The 18,110-nt window shown below is 36.5% G+C and overlaps 2 protein-coding genes across 5 annotated transcripts in view; one reads left to right on the forward strand and one right to left on the reverse strand.

The window, feature by feature from the left end:
• Window positions 1–465: 465 nt before the first annotated feature.
• LOC121868250 (myb-like protein AA) lies at window positions 466–6,299 on the forward strand. The gene is made up of 3 exons (XM_042368612.1): window positions 466–596; window positions 1,461–2,690; window positions 4,904–6,299. Exons 2-3 carry the CDS (start codon window positions 1,501–1,503, stop codon window positions 4,959–4,961), a joined length of 1,248 nt encoding a protein of 415 aa, XP_042224546.1. The 5' UTR covers window positions 466–596; window positions 1,461–1,500; the 3' UTR covers window positions 4,962–6,299.
• Window positions 5,333–18,110, reverse strand: part of LOC121868251 (zinc transporter ZIP13 homolog) — a 48,273-nt gene continuing 35,495 nt past the window's right edge. For all 4 annotated transcript variants that reach the window (XM_042368614.1, XM_042368613.1, XM_042368616.1 and 1 more), the window contains exons 4-8: window positions 17,204–17,308; window positions 16,227–16,387; window positions 15,702–15,873; window positions 14,651–14,752; window positions 5,333–14,230 (exon numbers count right to left, since the gene is read on the reverse strand). In XM_042368614.1, coding sequence (XP_042224548.1) covers window positions 14,058–14,230; window positions 14,651–14,752; window positions 15,702–15,873; window positions 16,227–16,387; window positions 17,204–17,308 — 713 coding nt within the window. In that variant the 3' untranslated portion in view covers window positions 5,333–14,057. The remainder of the gene's footprint in view (window positions 14,231–14,650; window positions 14,753–15,701; window positions 15,874–16,226; window positions 16,388–17,203; window positions 17,309–18,110) is intronic.

Consider the following 18,110-nt stretch of genomic DNA (forward strand, 5'->3'; position numbering starts at 1 on the left):
AAATAGATTGATAGACATCAATAAATAGACAAATATAGATAACTAGACACTGATAAATATACCCATGGATAGATAGATAGTCGAATGTATGGACTGACAGATAGATAGTGAATTAATTGAAGATTTACCCCAAAGCTTATTGTACCTGTTGATAGCCACTGCAAAAACCTGGGGGATTAGGTTAAGTTGGGATTGGCAAGATTGGTTAGATTAGATTAATTTAGGGTCGTTAATCTTCAGGTGAAATAAACTGAGGCGAAAACCTTCAATTGAACCAAAAACTACGTACATATATTTTACAGGTTTTATTTTATTTTTTAATATTTTAGGATTATTTTACGTAGGTTAGTAACTGTAAGGCGGTGGTGAAGCCATCTAGCGGCGATAAGGAGTACTATTCAGCTTCGCCCCGCCCACTTTAGATTCCATCATTCAGACATTCACTCAATTCAGTGTCAACTTGTCGTTGGAGGAGGGAGGTAGTGCTCATCGCTCTGTATTAAAATAATTGAATATTGTATTTCTGGATACAGTTCATGACCGTTGATTTAAATTAAGCTGTGGATAGTTAAACTTCCTCGTTGTGGAGGATCCAGGTGAGATATATCAAGCCGAGTACAGTGTTTAAGGACAAGGGTCGCAATTATTTCTTACTTTGATAACCCAACATGTATCGTTTCTCACTCTTGATCCGATTTTCTTTTCCGTATTTATGGTTCAATTTATTTTATTTCGCCCCCCCAAGCATAGTATAGGCGTACCGAATTGGGAGAGGCCAACGCCCCTTGAGCTAATAAATTATTCCAAATAAACCATTTTAACATAAGAAAAAATAAAAGCGATAACAAAATAAATAAAAATAATATCATCACTAATTGAACGGTAAGTTTATCATGTACAGAAAAATATGAATTACCCTGTATCTCGCATTTCAACAATACCTGGGTATGTTTAGTTGAAAGTCCCTCTGCTAAATTTCTGGGTAAGCCACTGATGATTAGGTCTAGCCACAGTAACTCCACCCTTGTTGTATTAAACGTGCTTTGATGACAAAATTTCTTTAAAGATTATGATCAGTTTCTACGAGACAATAACAAATATAAAATATATATATATATATATATATATATATATATATATATATATATATATATATATATATATATATATATATATATATATATAAGTAAATCACTGTAGGTGCGTGAATTACACGAAAGCGCTTGGGAACTTGTGTTTTCTCCTTTCCTTGTGGTTATCAGCATATATATATATATATATATATATATATATATATATATATATATATATATATATATATATATATATATATAGAGAGAGAGAGAGAGAGAGAGAGAGAGAGAGAGAGAGAGAGAGAGAGAGATTAGTGTTAGCATGATTGATCTTAATATGAAATCTGCTGGGAGGCTAATCTTCAGGTGATCCTTTTCATTTTGCAGGTAGATAGCAGCAGCAGCAACAAGGGACGTGTGGGTGGTGATGGTGGGGGAGGCTGTGGCAGCACTCTGGGTTGTGACAGCGCTGCCCCTACCAGCAGGATGGCACCAGTCTCACATCTACCGTGCAGGGCGGGGGGAGCCTCACCAGGGTCTTGAGTCCTGGATTCACACAACCACTAAAGCAGATCTTCATCAACTGTGGCGGCAGCAGCAACTCCAGGCACCAAGAGCTTCAGGAGACCTGTCTGTCAAATTTGAGAATTCCTGGGTTGCTACTGTGAGCACTGTTCATCAAGCTGTCAGCAAAGTGCCTTCCATGGGCCACTACAACAGGTGGTGGGAGGTGACTTTAGGTAGAGAAAACCAAGAGGGTGAAGCAAAAGCATCTCTCAAGAACAATAATAAAAGTGGCTCTAGATTGAAGACAAACTGGGTGAGAGATGGAGGTGACACCATTGAAGACAGTAGGTTACAGCAGCAGGGACAGCAGGCCATGATACAGCAACGGCGGGGAAGAAGAGACAGAACCTCTAGACAAGAGCGAGAGACCACCTACTGTCTGTCCTCCTCAACGCCAGAATCCGCCGCTTTCACCTTCGCCTCCTTCATCATTCTTATCGCCCAGGGGATTGTCAATGTGATTAATATCAACAATAACAATAATAATAACAACAACAATAATAATAACAACAATGATAACAACAATAACAACAACAATGTCAATACAAATAATGTTGTCACAATGAATAATGAAGAAAATAATGCAGAGGTGAACATGGGCAGGAGGCTACACAGGTCACTACCAGCAGCACCACAATCACTGACACGAAGGAAAGTTTCTCGAGGTGGTTTCCTGCTTAACCACAGAAAACCAAGTCGTGGGTTGAGAAGGTATTCTGGAAAATCTCTCCACCACCAGATAACCCTTCAACCCAACACAACTGACACACTTATCGATGTTGACCTATCACTGTCACCACCATCGTCATTACTATCAACAGAGCATAACAGAGCAGTAAACCATCAACATACACACCACCATAAAACCACTGTGGCAGCCGTGAACTTGGAACTACAACCACAGCAACCAAGATGTGAGTGTCAACAAACAAGATCCAAAAGGTCAACACCTGAGACATCAACCCTTGGACAGTGCCTCAAGTATGTCTTGTGCCGAGTAATTAACCTCCAGATGTCAGGTTCACAAGACTTCCTCTCCAGATACTTGCAGTAAGTCAGTAATGCTTGATGAAACTTGTACAGTACGGGCATCCCACAAAGCTTGAAAACCCAATAGTTAAGTGAATGATCATATACAGACACGTTTCAGTATGGTGTTAATGGGGTTACATTCCAGAAATCAGTCAGATTGGAGGTTTTCTTCCCAAACTGAAGGAGCATTCTTGATAACGGTAGAGGCAGTTGACTGGGCCAAACTGCTTGCCGTACGAGGTTGCTTGTCTTTGCTCGAGGTAGCAGGAGGCACAGCTGCATATTCCCCAGTAACTTAATTCACTAAATGATGACACTGCAAAGTCACTACGATTGTCAATTGCATTCTGTAAGTACAGCTAAATACTGCAATCATAGCATAACAGGTGCTCACGTGGAGTAAGAGCGGCAACTAAACAAAAATATTTTTGATGCACATGGGTAGGGCCTCAAGAAGTAAGATTCAGGCATTAGAGTATGGGTAGTCCTTCCCTGTGCAGAGGACAATGAATGTATTTTTGGAAGATAATGAAAAGTAAGAATCACACAGAGCTGCTAGGGAATGACTTTTCTTTTGATTTCCTTACACAGCAATAGTTAAACAGAGAAAGTCCAATCATATACAGTTGTACCCCACTTAACGCGGTCAATAAAACCCAGAGGGGTACCATGTTAAGTGAAAACTGCGTTAAGTGAACAACAGAACATATGGGATTAATTCCAATAGAAACCGGCCCGACCCCCAAACTCCACTTTTTGACGACACATAACTATGTTGTAGTAAAAATTTTATCTTAACTTTATGATGGTATGAAAAAACAAGTAATATAGAATAGGTTAGGTTAGGAAAAATAAAGGTAAACATAGGAAAAATAAAGGTAAGGTTAGAGAAACTAAAAGTTAGGTGTAACACTAACGGTAGTAGAAGAGATGGGTCGGCGTACGGGGATGGAGGCTGGGTCCGAGGCAGAGGGCAGGCTACTGGCCCTCAGGTGAGTCACTATCACTGTCACCCACAGTTGTTATGGCCTCCCTGACAAATCCCTCAAAGTCATCTTCACTGTCTCTACCTCTTGTCACTATCACTGGCTTGGGCTGGCTGTGGTGGGTTGCGGGCGAAGAACTCGGTTATGCTTTTTTGACGGCTGGTGTTTATGTTGTCTTGGTACACTGTGATGTACGGCTCCATAGCCTGCACCAGCCGGGTATGGAAGACTTCATAGCGGTCATCGTAGATTCGTTGACGCCATGCTGGCGCGCGAGATCAACTTGCCGTGTTCCTTTCTCGAAATCTTGAATAATTTGGTACTTCACCTCGTAGCTTAAGGAACGTCGTGTCTTCTTTGGCTTAGTGCCGCTGGGTCCAGGTAAGGAAAGGTCTCTCTCTGGTGGCGGTGGTGGTCCGGCGGAAGCCATTTTACGGAACAATGGATGCGCGTTTACACGGTGTGGCCTTGAGGGATGAAACTGCCGCGGCTAGGTCAAGCGTCGTCTTTCCTCCCTCCCTCCCCCGGGTGGTCACATCATAATACTTTAAGCCAATTACAGCTAGCAGCAGAGGGGGGTAGGGATGCATGGCCAATCACAGTCCGATACGTCATATGACGTCAGTGATAACGTAACAAAGACACACACTGCGCAACCTTACCGCGCGGCTTGCCCAAGCGGAGGGAGGAGGAGGGAGAGGCGAGGAGCACAGGCGGGCGGGTGGCGCGTGGGGCAAATCTAAAAATAGCGTCTCGAGCCGGACACTCACCGCGTATATGTGGAAAAAATCCGTGTTAAGTGAAAGTTCAGCTCTGGCGAGGCACCGCGTATACGGTAAAACGCGCTAAGTGAAACCGCGTTAGGCGGGGTAATACTGTAGTAGTAAAAAAATAGGTATAAAATAATGAAATCATTGGAAGTTGGTGTATCGAGGGATGCCTGGACTGTACTGTACATTATTTGTTAGCCAGAATAATATTTTTTTAATCAAGTTGGAGCAAATAGAATGGTTTTGAGTTGTTCTTCAGTGTGTGCCACTTATATAAGGACCTAATGCCGAGGGGGGGGGCAGGTCTTAGTTTTAAACATTACTAGCTAGTTACAAAATATGAAGGTGTCTAGGATTAAAAAAAAATCTCTAATTAATTGAATTGGTTTAATTATTACCTGTGACAATTTTTATAGCTTGCTATATATGTATCTATTTATAGTGTATACAGTAATGTGAGGTTTATTATGTTCAGGTTACAGGGGCAGGCGATACGAGGGAGGCTTTTACGTGGAGGGTCGTGTGAGGTCTAGACTGCTACCTGTCCTCATTTGAGTGTCTGACCAGTTCTACTTCAAAATAAGATGCCAGGGTTTTCCTCTACACTTCCCACACAGATGCTGTAAGTCCCTAGTAATGATAAATGCTAGCATGACCTAAATTATTTATTTTATTTATACTGTACTGTATTTCTTGTGTTTATGAATAACGGTTTGTAGCCTTTATACCGAGTCTCATGTGGAGAGTATGATGTATGTGATGGGTGTAGTTCAGGGTACTGCACTAACTCCAAAGCTGTCATTATCAGAGCACATGAGAGGAATCAAGAGTTTTATCTTTTCACTAATTCAGAAAATCCACTGAATAGTTTCCATGGAGGATTAAATATAATAAAAAACACTTATCATAGAGAATATTATATTTTTTTCATATGAAACATACATTATTTACATGTCAGGGAAAAAAACATGTTCAATAAAAAAGTGGGCTATAATATAGTGATAAAATTTGTTCTAATATTCATATGAATAAAGTCAAACCAAAGACAGTATACAGTATTGTGTGAGCACTGGTCACAAATACTGCCAGAGTACACGCCTCTGTATAGTGTAGTTCCAATACCCTGTTAAAATACAAAAAGGTACCTCATTGATTTATCATAACTATTAGATGCCTTCCCTATAATCTGGAACAAAAGGGCAGCATCCCAGGGAAGAGTTCAGATATAGTATAGTTAGGTCACAATTTGCCACAACCAACCAATTTACTAAAACTCTTATACAAGTCTTTTGTTACATATATATTGTGCAGGTTAGGTTAAAGCACTATCAGAATCGTTGTAGCCACCTGTTATAAAACTCATCTATGCCACTGTGGATATGAAAGTAAACCTTAACCTGACCCAATGATGATGATGGCCATATTACATCAGCTCTCTACTCAGTGGAGGAGAACTAATAAAGGTTACATATTACTTATCATTTACTAATTTAAAATTTAGATTATCTACATAGTTTATTAAAGTTTTAACCCTTAAACTGTGGCCATGGAAAAATTGGCTGATCTGTGTTTTTATCAATTCTTTTAAAAAAATTCAAATGGAATTACAGGCATTCATGCAGAATAACAGAATATGGAGAAAAAATCTTTACTTACCATACAACTTAACTGGTGGATGTTTTTATCCATGCACAATTCCATCATCACCATTTTACAGTAATTTTTCATACTTGGGCAATAATGGTCAGGGAATCACTTGCCTCCCTCTTATCACCTGCTAAACTGTGACATAGAAGTTCCACTTCATACCTGACAAAGGCCTACTCAGGATGCTGCTCACATGTTCCCTAACTTATACAAAAAAAAAGGTACACTATACACATTTAAATATCTCGGCTGGAAATGAGCGAGTCTATGGACGTCGACAACAGTTTAAGGGTTAATGAATAAATCTCATTAAGCAATTATAACAATCTTTGTGGCTTTCATTTAACTTTCTGCCATGAATAATTTAAAAAGATTAGACAGACTGGAAATTAACTCTTAAGACAATAACTTATGGTATTTTACAAATAGATACACATTGTCTGTGTGTATTAATAAAACCAAAATGTTCCCCAGCCAGAACTTAACCCAGCACAGCCTATACAGTACTGTGCTTAGTTCTTGTCCCGAGAGGATACAGGTATTATTTTGTCGTGACATTTACCATCTGAAATGAAGGCCCTGAACACGACACTTAACATTATAATCTCACTTCAGAATTGCTGGATACTGTACATTAAACACCCATGAACTAAACTTATTATTCTAACTCACCAACATACAAATATAAAGGTGCTTATGAATGATGGATTCAAGACTAAATTTACTTATAAATACTGGATTCAATATATATATATATATATATATATATATATATATATATATATATATATATATATATATATATATATATATATATATATATATATATATATATATATATATATATATATATATATATATATCTTTGATTTTGGTTTAATTTTAAAAGAGCTTCTCACAATTAAACTTGTCATGATACTCAATATTGTGCATAACAGATTGCAAAGCTATTTATAAATATCTTTAGTGTGAATTACATAAAGAGATGCCTATGAACTATAAATAATTATATAATACATATTAATATTTAAGTATTATAAATATGACTGCACCAAAGATTCCAGTTGTAAGATCCATTTCTTAAATTACTTTCTGCAGCATCAAAAATAAATGTTTCAAAGTATACTATATTGTATGTAGGCTCTTAAAATATAACTTCTTGGACAATAAACCAAACACAAAGTAATGACTGTAAAGTAGTGTGCATCAATGCCTGTTAAGAGATTTAATAAAATCATACCCAATGGGAACACCCAAAGGCATCCGACCGCAGTATTTGTTCGAAGACTCAGTCTTTACTGCACACGTAGCACAGTGCACCAAGATAAAGTTAAACCAAGTAAAACCTAATGAGTGAGAACGATGCCCTCTAAGCATGCAGATTCTTGCCCTCAGTGAGTTGACCGACCAACATTAACATGTACAAATACCCGGTACTGTATAATAATACAGCACATTTCACCTGCAACCATGAAACTGTACAGTACAAGCTGGAATTGTTAAAAATGAAGTAGATCTGTATTTTTATTTAAGTGACGTTTTATATACTGTATTTAAAAATACTAAAACAAAGTGAAAGATAATTAAGTGAAGCCAATATTTGACAGATGGATAGACAGACTGATGCCAACACATAATACACAAGTTTATAAAAAGACAGCACAGCACTGTACTGTATATACCTAATACTAAACTTGCACTGTATCTAAAGAATGTGGCCTTTACACTTCAATAGTAAAATTTCTAAAACTGCATTACATACCAAGTCAGTGAGACTGTGAACTTGATCAAAAATTTCTTATAGGAGTTACTTGTACTGTACTAGAAACATGATACAGTGCACTATGCTGAAGGTAAATTACTGTACCACATGTAAAGAAATAAGTTTTGGTATATTTATGTAAAAATATAGATTGACCCTACGTGGATCCCCGCAAAACTACAGCACAGACCAAATAATAATAAATTGCTCAATCTTTTATAAAATAAGGGGAGGGTTAGACAGCTTAAATTTTGTAACAATACTTTGCCATTTTTACCTTTAAAGATTACAGTACTACTTACATTATAAAGACACACAGAATGACTACCTGTACTTACAAGAAGTCGTCAAACAATGACATGAAATGCTAGTACATTTCTCTTAAACCAGAATAAGTTGGGTTTAAAAGCTACTCTTAAATTAGTGCCTTTATGAACACCTCAAGGAAATAACTAAGGTATGATTAAAAGTAATGAAACTGAATTTTCTGACAATGATTTTAACATTACATATGGATATACTGTATTTTTAAATGTGGGTACAAATACATACAGTAGTCACAGAAGTGTAAATAGCAAAAATTAGCAGAAATCTCAGGGTCATAACATTTCAACATACTGTAATACTCATAATACGACTCATATTTCCATGTGAATCATAAGTCTCTTCCACACTCCACCTACTCTGAATCAGGAAAATCACTGGCTTTATGTGAGAGATTTATAGCATTGTTTCCGAGTCTTTAGTCAAGGGCAAAGTATCATGTCTGCAAGCTATTCACTCCAAGATGAAAGCAGATATAAAATCCATTAAAACTTTTTATGTGATCATGTACAGTATTCCATTATTCTAGATCCTTTCAAGTGATTTCATAATAGATAAGTATTCTTTTAAGTTGAAATGTTCACGTGTACAGGTATGGAAGCACATGCTGTTGTACACATGATGTGATTTGGGTTTTTTTTTCATAGAACTAATATACGTGTTTACATATTAGTTGTATGAGTTTGTCTTGATAGAATACATAACCATATGTGAGAACCTGAGTGCAAAATTCTGTTTAAATTGATAGCTAACCACAGACTTGTTGCCCCATGTTTGTATTTTTCCCATCAAATCAGTTCCAATTACAACCTTATATAAATGCAAAATAAAATAATAGTAATAGCACAAAGTAGTGGTTACAGGTGAGGAATATTTATACTGTACTGTATATATACAGTAATATCAGTATACTGTACTAATATTAATATATAAAGCTTGTATAAAGACATCAACCTCGTATAGTGGAAGGAGTGGAGTAGACTGAGCTCCTTTGGAAGTTTATCACTTTCACATCATTACCTTAAACATTTGAAAACTTGTGCAGTTCATAAAAATAATGAAGGTGATTAGAGTTGGTCAGTAACTGAATCAAACAGTTCTTCCAGTGTGTCAGTCAGGACTGGTGTGTGTAGAGCCGATTGATGCAGCTGAAGACAGACAGAAGTTATCTAAAACAATACGGTTTAACCCACAATGGGGTAAATTCTCTTCAACAACATAGCTAATGAAAGATTCCTGGTATGGTGATACAACATTCAACCAAACTTTCAGATGATGTTAAGTCCATGTTAATCTGACTTTGTCTCAGACTAAAAGGGGGGAAATAGCTGCAACAAACCTCAAAAGTTCATTAAAACTTTTTATTTTCTTTAAAAAACCCAAATAATGAAAATAAAACTGTTTTGTATTTGTTTCTGAGTCATGTCACCTCTGTTTGCACACAGGTGATGCACGGACGCATGCATGTCCTCATACACACACACCAACAAATATTTTTGTGCTCACCATCTCTCCCCTCAAAAGATAGTGTCAATGTTTGTCCAGTAATTACCTGTATAGTATATTAAAATGACAAGCACATTAAGAAGGGAATTGAACATTTTGGGAACTTATAAAACTATACTCAAACTATAAAAATAGAATTTCACTTGTGCATCATGAGGTGTTACCCTACAAGATACAAGTATGTTATTAACACTTAATACAATTCAGTCTTCACTTTAGTTCACAAAAATCTTAATACTTACACTAAGCAGTTTATTTATTTTTAGTTATTTATCATATTTACTTTACCTATTAACTGTGTTACATGTAAAGTCATTCAAAAAACTATCTACTTTGGGGGGGGAGGTGAATTTCATGATGAACACTGCACCTCTTGTTGTCTCAGTAGGGTTGCCAAAATCCATTGTATCATTTTTTTAAATACAATTTTGTATGGATAGTTTTTTTAATTGACAGTACAGTACACAGTATATAAGTGCAAAGCATCACATAAACCCTGATTCATTAGTTATGCCAGTTTTTAGCAGCTAGAGGACCATACCTGCTACCGTAACATATACTTGTGGCAAGTATCAACATTTACTATACAGTATTGTGGTACTATTTTTTGTTGCATATTTCATGTGGTAAACACAAATCATCTGTATTTCTTTCATACATATTTTTCAATTTACAATTTTAAGCATGAAAGGATTAAAAATATTATATGGATTGGATCATAGTGTACAGAAACCTCCAGGACAGGGAGGACACAGAAGGGCCGTGTGTTGTAGACAGTGACCAGGAAGGGCTAAAACAAGTACAAATACCAACACATACTTCCTTATATTCAGACCTTATTGAAATTACTGTACTGTGCATTTTTACCTGAACAAGAATTAAAACACGATGTTACAAGAAAGTTACAGATTTATACTGCAACTGCTATTTACTGGACAAGGGCCCCGCACGAGTTACAAATCTTATACAGGTATCGGTAACACAAACAATATTGCAGCTGATAGTATAGGAAGACCACATAACTCAAAAGGTTTCGCTTCAGATTTTAATCCGCTTGTCCAATTAAGAAATTTTTCAGAGACACGCATTTGGGGGATTTGTATAGTACAGTAATCCATAAAATTACAACTTGAAGATATGGGCTGACTTTAGATTACTGAATGTACAGTGGCAGGCTTTTACTACATACATTATACCAGCAAGTTTTGTTTTATATATGAAATTATGGGAAGGCAACTTATAACAACATTAACTTCTTCACTGCAGGCAGAAGAGATGTTTGAGGAAGACTTAACACATTTGAAAAAAGATCAAGGCTGAGAAAGTTGGAAATATATAATCACACATTGTGATCGAGCAGCTCCATAGTCCATAAGTTAAGGAGGTTGAATCCTCAGACCACAAATATTAATTTAGGAATCCAGTATCATGGTAGAAGATACGGTATTCTAATTTATTTATTAAATCTTAAGAACCTAAACACACACGTTTGGTCCCTGGAGATTCAATCATTTAGACTTGTTGGGTATATGCAGTTGCTGATCCTGACTTGATTACAGAGTATAATATAGGATCTCAGGATCAATCTACAGCTTAGTTTATTATACAGTACTTGATGTACACTGTAGCACAGTAATAAATGAAAATGTGTATACTATAGTTAATAGAAGATAAAGGTTGACAAGAGCCCAAGGCTGTTACTGGAAGCTCTGTACAGTACATGGAGCATTTTAAAGGTAAAATTGAATATCGTTTTTTTTTAGGAACTTTGAGATTTGTTACTGTGTTTGACCAATTAAACAGTAGCAAATTATTTATGTGTACATAAAAGATTATATTAGTTTTTGGAGATTATATTATAGTTTTAAATATAGTTCATTCTTACATGCATGCAATTATAATACATAAGAAGGAAGTATTAGTTTCAAATTTTTTTTTTTTTTACAAGATATGGAATAATTATTTCCTCCTCGTACACTCTGCAATAACTGAATACATCTGCAAGTGGTGGTGATGGGAGCCTCAGGTGGACTAACATCCTGTCAGGGAGTTGAGGTAATACACTGGTAGAGTTTTATCTCTCGTAATTACTATCCTCGTTACACACTTAAAGGCCTTAGTAGTTGAAGAGCAGTAATAACATTATAACGTCATTATTAACCCACTAGCTGATGAATGATAGTAATCGGGAATTAAACAATTGTCCAGACTCCCTCTACCATAGCAGGAAGACACTTGATTAAATGAACAAAAAATTCATGTGGCCCCCGTAATGAATTGTGTAAACAAATACCATATATGCCAAATATATTTTGCTTTTAACATCAGTTTTGACATACAAATAAAATGGAGAATAAATTTAAGGGCAATTTTGGTGGTAGGGTGAGGGGCGAGGAGAGTGGTACTGTACTATATAAAATGGCCCTAGAACCAGCCGCTATTATTCTCCCATTAAGTAATTAGATAAAGGGGTGGTCATTATTTTTGGGAGCCTGCACTGTACATGGTAGTTTTATGTTACGATAATTGTCGACAAAAAGTGAAACGACGAATAGCTAGTTTCCCATGAAATACGTTCACACAACCATGACATGGAAGTACTTATATAAATACAAACTATAAAAAAATCCCCAAACAAAATGCTAAAAAAAGTTAAAAAATTATGAAAAGACAAACTTTTATTCTTACCTTGGAAAATACACCATGGTGGTGAGCAATAACCACGGAGCTGTCACCATTCCCACTTCTTTTCACTTCCTTCTCATTCTTTCTCTGTCCACAACAGGTATTATGCTTTGTGGCCACAATTTCAAAGTTAAGGAAAGATATATGAAAAACTTGAATTTAATACCACAACAAATAAAAAGTTAGCTGCTGGCGGGCCGAGATGACAATGCAACGTCTTCCTCAGTAAATTAATGACGAATATGTGAAACAATGAAGAACGGGAACACCCAGTACCAACTTTGTGAGCTCTTAGGCACACAGGCTATTACCTCCACCCCCTGTCAGCTGGCTAACAAAACCTAACAGTGGGTATGTATTTAAACTGTATTAATCATCCATCTTTAATGAATTTATGTGAACGAACGAGTCTATATTGCTCTTTAATCCAGACACCCTTTGCCATAGAGGGAAAGTGTTTGCAGTAGTGAAAAAGTCCTTCAGTTGATTTATGTACAAAACAATACAAATATTGTCAAACCACATCACAACCTCTCACACTTTCACCTGTTTGTACATTTTAAGTGTACCTGCATATAGTCTAATGCTAACTGTATCTTCAATGTGGCTTAAAATAAATGTATAGACCTTCCTTTTTTCAAGCACATGGTTAAGACATTAAAAAAATGCCCATTCAACCAAAACTAGTTGTAGGGTGAAAACTATTAAGTAAATTTTTTAGGGAATGAAATTACGATGAATTAGAAATTGTGTAAAGCCAAGTTACCAATAAATCAGTAAATTCTGTTGGATAAATTATTTACATTGAGGATAACAGTGTTTAAATTAACACACACACACATTCTCAATGGCTGAAAAATTATCTCATGAATAAAAGCTGTATTTCTATGATATATATGAGCTTAAGCTGCAATACTTGTGCCAGAAAGCAATGTAGAATGTAAGTGTGTCTAGGTTTGAGGAGATGAGCCTTCAGTACATGAAGGAACATGAGTGTAGGTATAGATTAGATTTGAGGATGAGTGTGATTATGGGTGGTAATGAACGGGTAAGCTGGCTGGTATGGTACGAATGTGAGGATGTGAAAATAGTTGAGGAATATGAGCCACTCACAGTCGATAAATGTGGGAGGAATGATTAAAAAAATAAAATTGGGTAGTTATAATGAGTGGCTGAGTGTGTGTTGTAGTGAGGGGGGGTCAAAGTGTGTGGGAACAGTGTGTTACATCAATGTCATCACCTTTGTTCAACGTGTAGAATCTTAAAAGTAAAAAATATAATAAAAGTAATAATAATAAGCTACAATAAAATATATGCCTCCATGTAACAATAAAAAATATTGTAACTAAAAAAGCATTACCTATTACTATTAATATTAGTTATTATTTGTCCAGTGACTGACAAAATTCACAAGACAAAGAGCAGTATTTATCATAAATGGTCAATACTCTGTATATTGTAACAGACTTACTTCCAGTTGTCTGTCTTGCAACATGAGTTATTTAGCATGTTTTAAATTGGAACATAATTTACATTTTAACTTACAAAAGTTCAGAAGTAAATCACTGCAGAGTGAAGGCTGAATGTATGGAATTCAGAGTATACACAGAATACTTGAAGTAGAGATTTTTCCTTTACAGAGCCCATGAAAAGTGTTCAGACTGGGTAAAGTTCAGCCTTGGTATGAGATCTGTCTGGTGTTGCCTCAGCACAAGACAGCCACAGAGGCCATAGTGAGGCATCCAAACAGAAGACAGAGAAGCTGTGCACATGACTGGGCCGGGCGATCTTCCTGCAGCAGCTCTGGCAGCACAGTCACTAGTGCTATGTTAAGGAACCCACCTGCAGTGAATGCTAATATATACACCTGCACTCCACCTGCAAGAATAATAAATACTTTCAGTAAACCAAACAACTGCTACCTTACTGCCTTAAACCTAAGTGGTAGGCATCCATCATGACAAAAACAATTACAGTAGTACTCTTACGAAAAGTGAAGTGAAAGAAATCATTGCAATAATTCATACAGTACATACTCACTTATTCATGAACAGTACTTGTGTCTTTCTCAAACAATCAAACATTACAAGAGTAGAATTGCCTTCTCTATTTCCCCCAAAAATCAATTTAACAGAATGAGTTTGGTCTCAACCTATTTTGTTAGTACAGGTACTGTACAGTAACACATACTGTATGATTTTGCTGTGTTGTGAAAGAGAATGGCAAGGTGTTAACTGTACAGTGTATTATTCTTCTAAACAAAAAATAAATATTTTTGACACTTAAGAATAAACTCACCCAGGACTTCTGAGGTACCAATGAAGAGCGTAAACAATGCTCCCATTAAACCAATGCCGGCAGTGTAAATCTGGGCCTTCGTTGCTTCCCATCGAGAAAAACCTGCGGTGAATTAGGAAAACAAATTTATAATAACAATTGTTCAGTAAACTTGTCATACAGGTTTACAATTGGGTAGGCAATAGGCATGTATATTAACGAAGCAGGTACATGGATACTTTTCAGCATGAAGATACATTGAAGGTACTGTACTGTACTTTTTTTAGTGTATACCGGTACATAAAGTAGGTCGTGGGAGAATACAGTTTTTCTATGTGCCTAGACAGTGCAGGTATACAAGTGGTACAGTATGATAATTAGACCAAGGATAGCCAATATAGCTGCCAGATGTTTATCACCAGATAGTACAGTTATCCTGAGATTTCACTTTAAAAGAGTCAGGGCAGAACAATTCTCTAGCCAGCAAATCTTGTAAATTCCCAGGCTCAGAAACCTGACTGGCCAGCAATATCTTTCTGTCCTTCTCCTGGGGCATCTTCATGTCAATGGTATCCTTATGTAATCTAGTATCAAAGTGAAGGGCAATCTAATACTGTAATTAGATTTATTCTATATTTAGATTGCCATCTCATAAGTTGGACCCAGATGATCCCACCCTGTATACGTGCTGACTGCACAGTTGCTTGACCCCAATATTCACTTTACTTGTGCATTCATGAACAGATAATCAAACTATACAGGAAATTTAAACAACTATAGGCAATAATATATAAGAATGACTGTCGAGATATTTTATTGATACTACTCTTGATATTTAACACTATTTGGTTAATGGCAGATGAATTTATTCAGTTCAAGAGGGGAGCCCATACACAAGGGGTTAATATATTGAAAACTTCAAATGTCCACTGAAGACACTGATGCCGCCATCATCATTAGGCAGCTTACAGATTATCTTGACAGTTACCAATTGTTCATTGCCTAAGGTAAAAAAATTTAACATCAAGTTCTGCCTTCACACATACAGTACGTACACACATACAGTACGTACCTGACTTAAGCAGAATTGCAAAATCTCCAATTTCATGTGGAACTTCATGTATTAGAATTGCACCAGTAGTGAGTAGACCAGTCTTGTAGGACACCATGAATGATCCCGCCACTGCCAGCCCGTGGGTGAAGTTATCAATCCCATTGGCTATTAGATTCAGGTAACCAGTCACCTGTAGGATGAAATAATACAGTATATTCACTTTCCTAGGATTACTTAAGTCCCTCTGGAAGGAACTGAATAGACAAAAATGTAAGTGGAAGATAGACACCAGCACCATGGCTGATGACAATACTATACAGGATTTCTCTGGTCCATGGCAACCAAGTAGTAAAATGTAGTTTGTTTTAAGTCTAGGAATGTTAATTATCTACTGGTCAAGAAAACATAAATTGCTACCAAGGTTGTTTTTAACTCTGAACACTGACAACCTTTTCCTTTAATGGTCAGTGCACATGATATTATCTATACTGGCCATGACATTTCGTTTCATAAATAAAGTACTGTATTGTATGAGTGACTCACCTCCTTCTTGGTTGTCCCTGAGCCTCCTTTGTTGTTGTTGTTGTTGTTCTGTGGGCCAGAGTCACTGTGAGTCGCCATCATCTCCACAATGATGAACACGAATATCCCCGCCAGGACACACAGGCCCACCTGGATGAAGGCTTCATGGGTATCTGCCCCACCTGTGCATATATGCAAATTCCTTGTAATTAAAATTTACACTTACAGTATTATATCCTAAATAATACAGTATTAGCTTCTTAAGAGGGTAGTGGCTTATTCTGTCCTGCTTACTTTAATAACAAAGCACGGAGTTGACTTTAGGGTAGACTCTCACATTTTTAATACATTTGTTGTCTTGTTTCTGATTATTTGTGAGAGGATTTTCCCATTATTATTTATTTGTATGTGTGTCTCTACACACACACACTTACATATACAATACAGGTAACAAGGAATAATTGTCCTAAGGGCAAACACAAAGGGAATATACATTCCTTTGAACATGAGTAAACCCCCCCCCCCACGGTCAGCAAATGTTATTTGCGGATTTGGCTATTTGCGGCCATTTTGAGAACCTAACCCCAGCGAATTTTAAGGGCATGCTGTATTACGCACATTACTGTACTGTACAGTCGTACAAGAGCATTTTTGGGTAATAACTATTGGAGCTTTATAGTCCAGAGAGAATCCAAATTAAGAAAAAAATAGTTGATAAAATACAGTAGGACAAATTAACAGTTATCATATACAGTATTTCAGTATAATTTGAGTAAAGAAATTGGCAGTACATGTGTGCTTCAACAGTTCCTGATAACTAAAATTTACAGTACGGTCAGTGCTAGAATCTACCTTTGGAAGGCGATAAAAAAAATCTTACACGTTTTACCTTACTTGCAAGAAATTTAATGTTAGCAAAAGGCATTTCATACATAGATAAATTTTCATTCAGTAATATCATATAAGGCAAAAACTATGATTAGGGTGGCATGGCTTACCCTCCAAGGCCATACTCCAGGCTTCTGGCAGTAGGTGGAGAAACACATCTCCCAACAAACCTCCGACAGCAAAACTCAGCAGCAATTGTAATAAGTTCCGTCCACCTGTGCGTGATAACAGACAATTAAGTATAAATTTAAAGTATCAATCTGTTAAATGGAAATACTTTAAGATATATAACAGTTGTATTTCATATGCATTTTCATTAATTGATATCTCCCGTAATGACAGGTGTATTTATGATATTAAAAAAATTCAGTATATCTTTGATGGAATACGTGTGTGTGTGTGTGTATGTGTGAAAAGAGAAGAGAAAGACATAATCACAAATACTACCCACAAAACAGTCCCCAGGGAGGCTAGCTATCACTTGGCCGGCTGCTACCCTACTGTAAGGCTATAACTCGTCTGGCAGGAACACCTCAACAAAGAGACAGTGAACAAGATGCCAAAATCTTGACTGCCAATAAATCTTATATATTGCAGCAGATCCTCCCACATCCCGAGACCATAGGTCTTCCTCAGTACAAATTTCAATAACGAGTTTGTCTTTTGCAACATTATTTTACATTAACTTGCAAATTGACAATACAGTATAGTTTTTTTTTCAGATAATACAATAATGATAATGGAAAGATAAATAGATATACTACTGTACATGGATGGATGGACAGATTGACTGATGTGCAGTAGATAGTGTCACATATATATATATACCTGTAGTTTGTTATTACTGTATGTATATTATTTCAACATGCATCAAATAGGGTCAACAATTGTGTTTATTTGTTATCTGTGGATGAAACAGATCAAGAAAACTCATAAAATCTGAGAAATCTGACAATCACTGCCCATAAAAAACTAAGAGGACAGAAGATAACAAATACCACACACTACAGAACCAGT

The sequence above is a fragment of the Homarus americanus genome, unplaced genomic scaffold (assembly GCF_018991925.1).
Source record: "Homarus americanus isolate GMGI-L3 unplaced genomic scaffold, GMGI_Hamer_2.0 scaffold19318, whole genome shotgun sequence".
NCBI lineage: Eukaryota > Metazoa > Arthropoda > Malacostraca > Decapoda > Nephropidae > Homarus > Homarus americanus.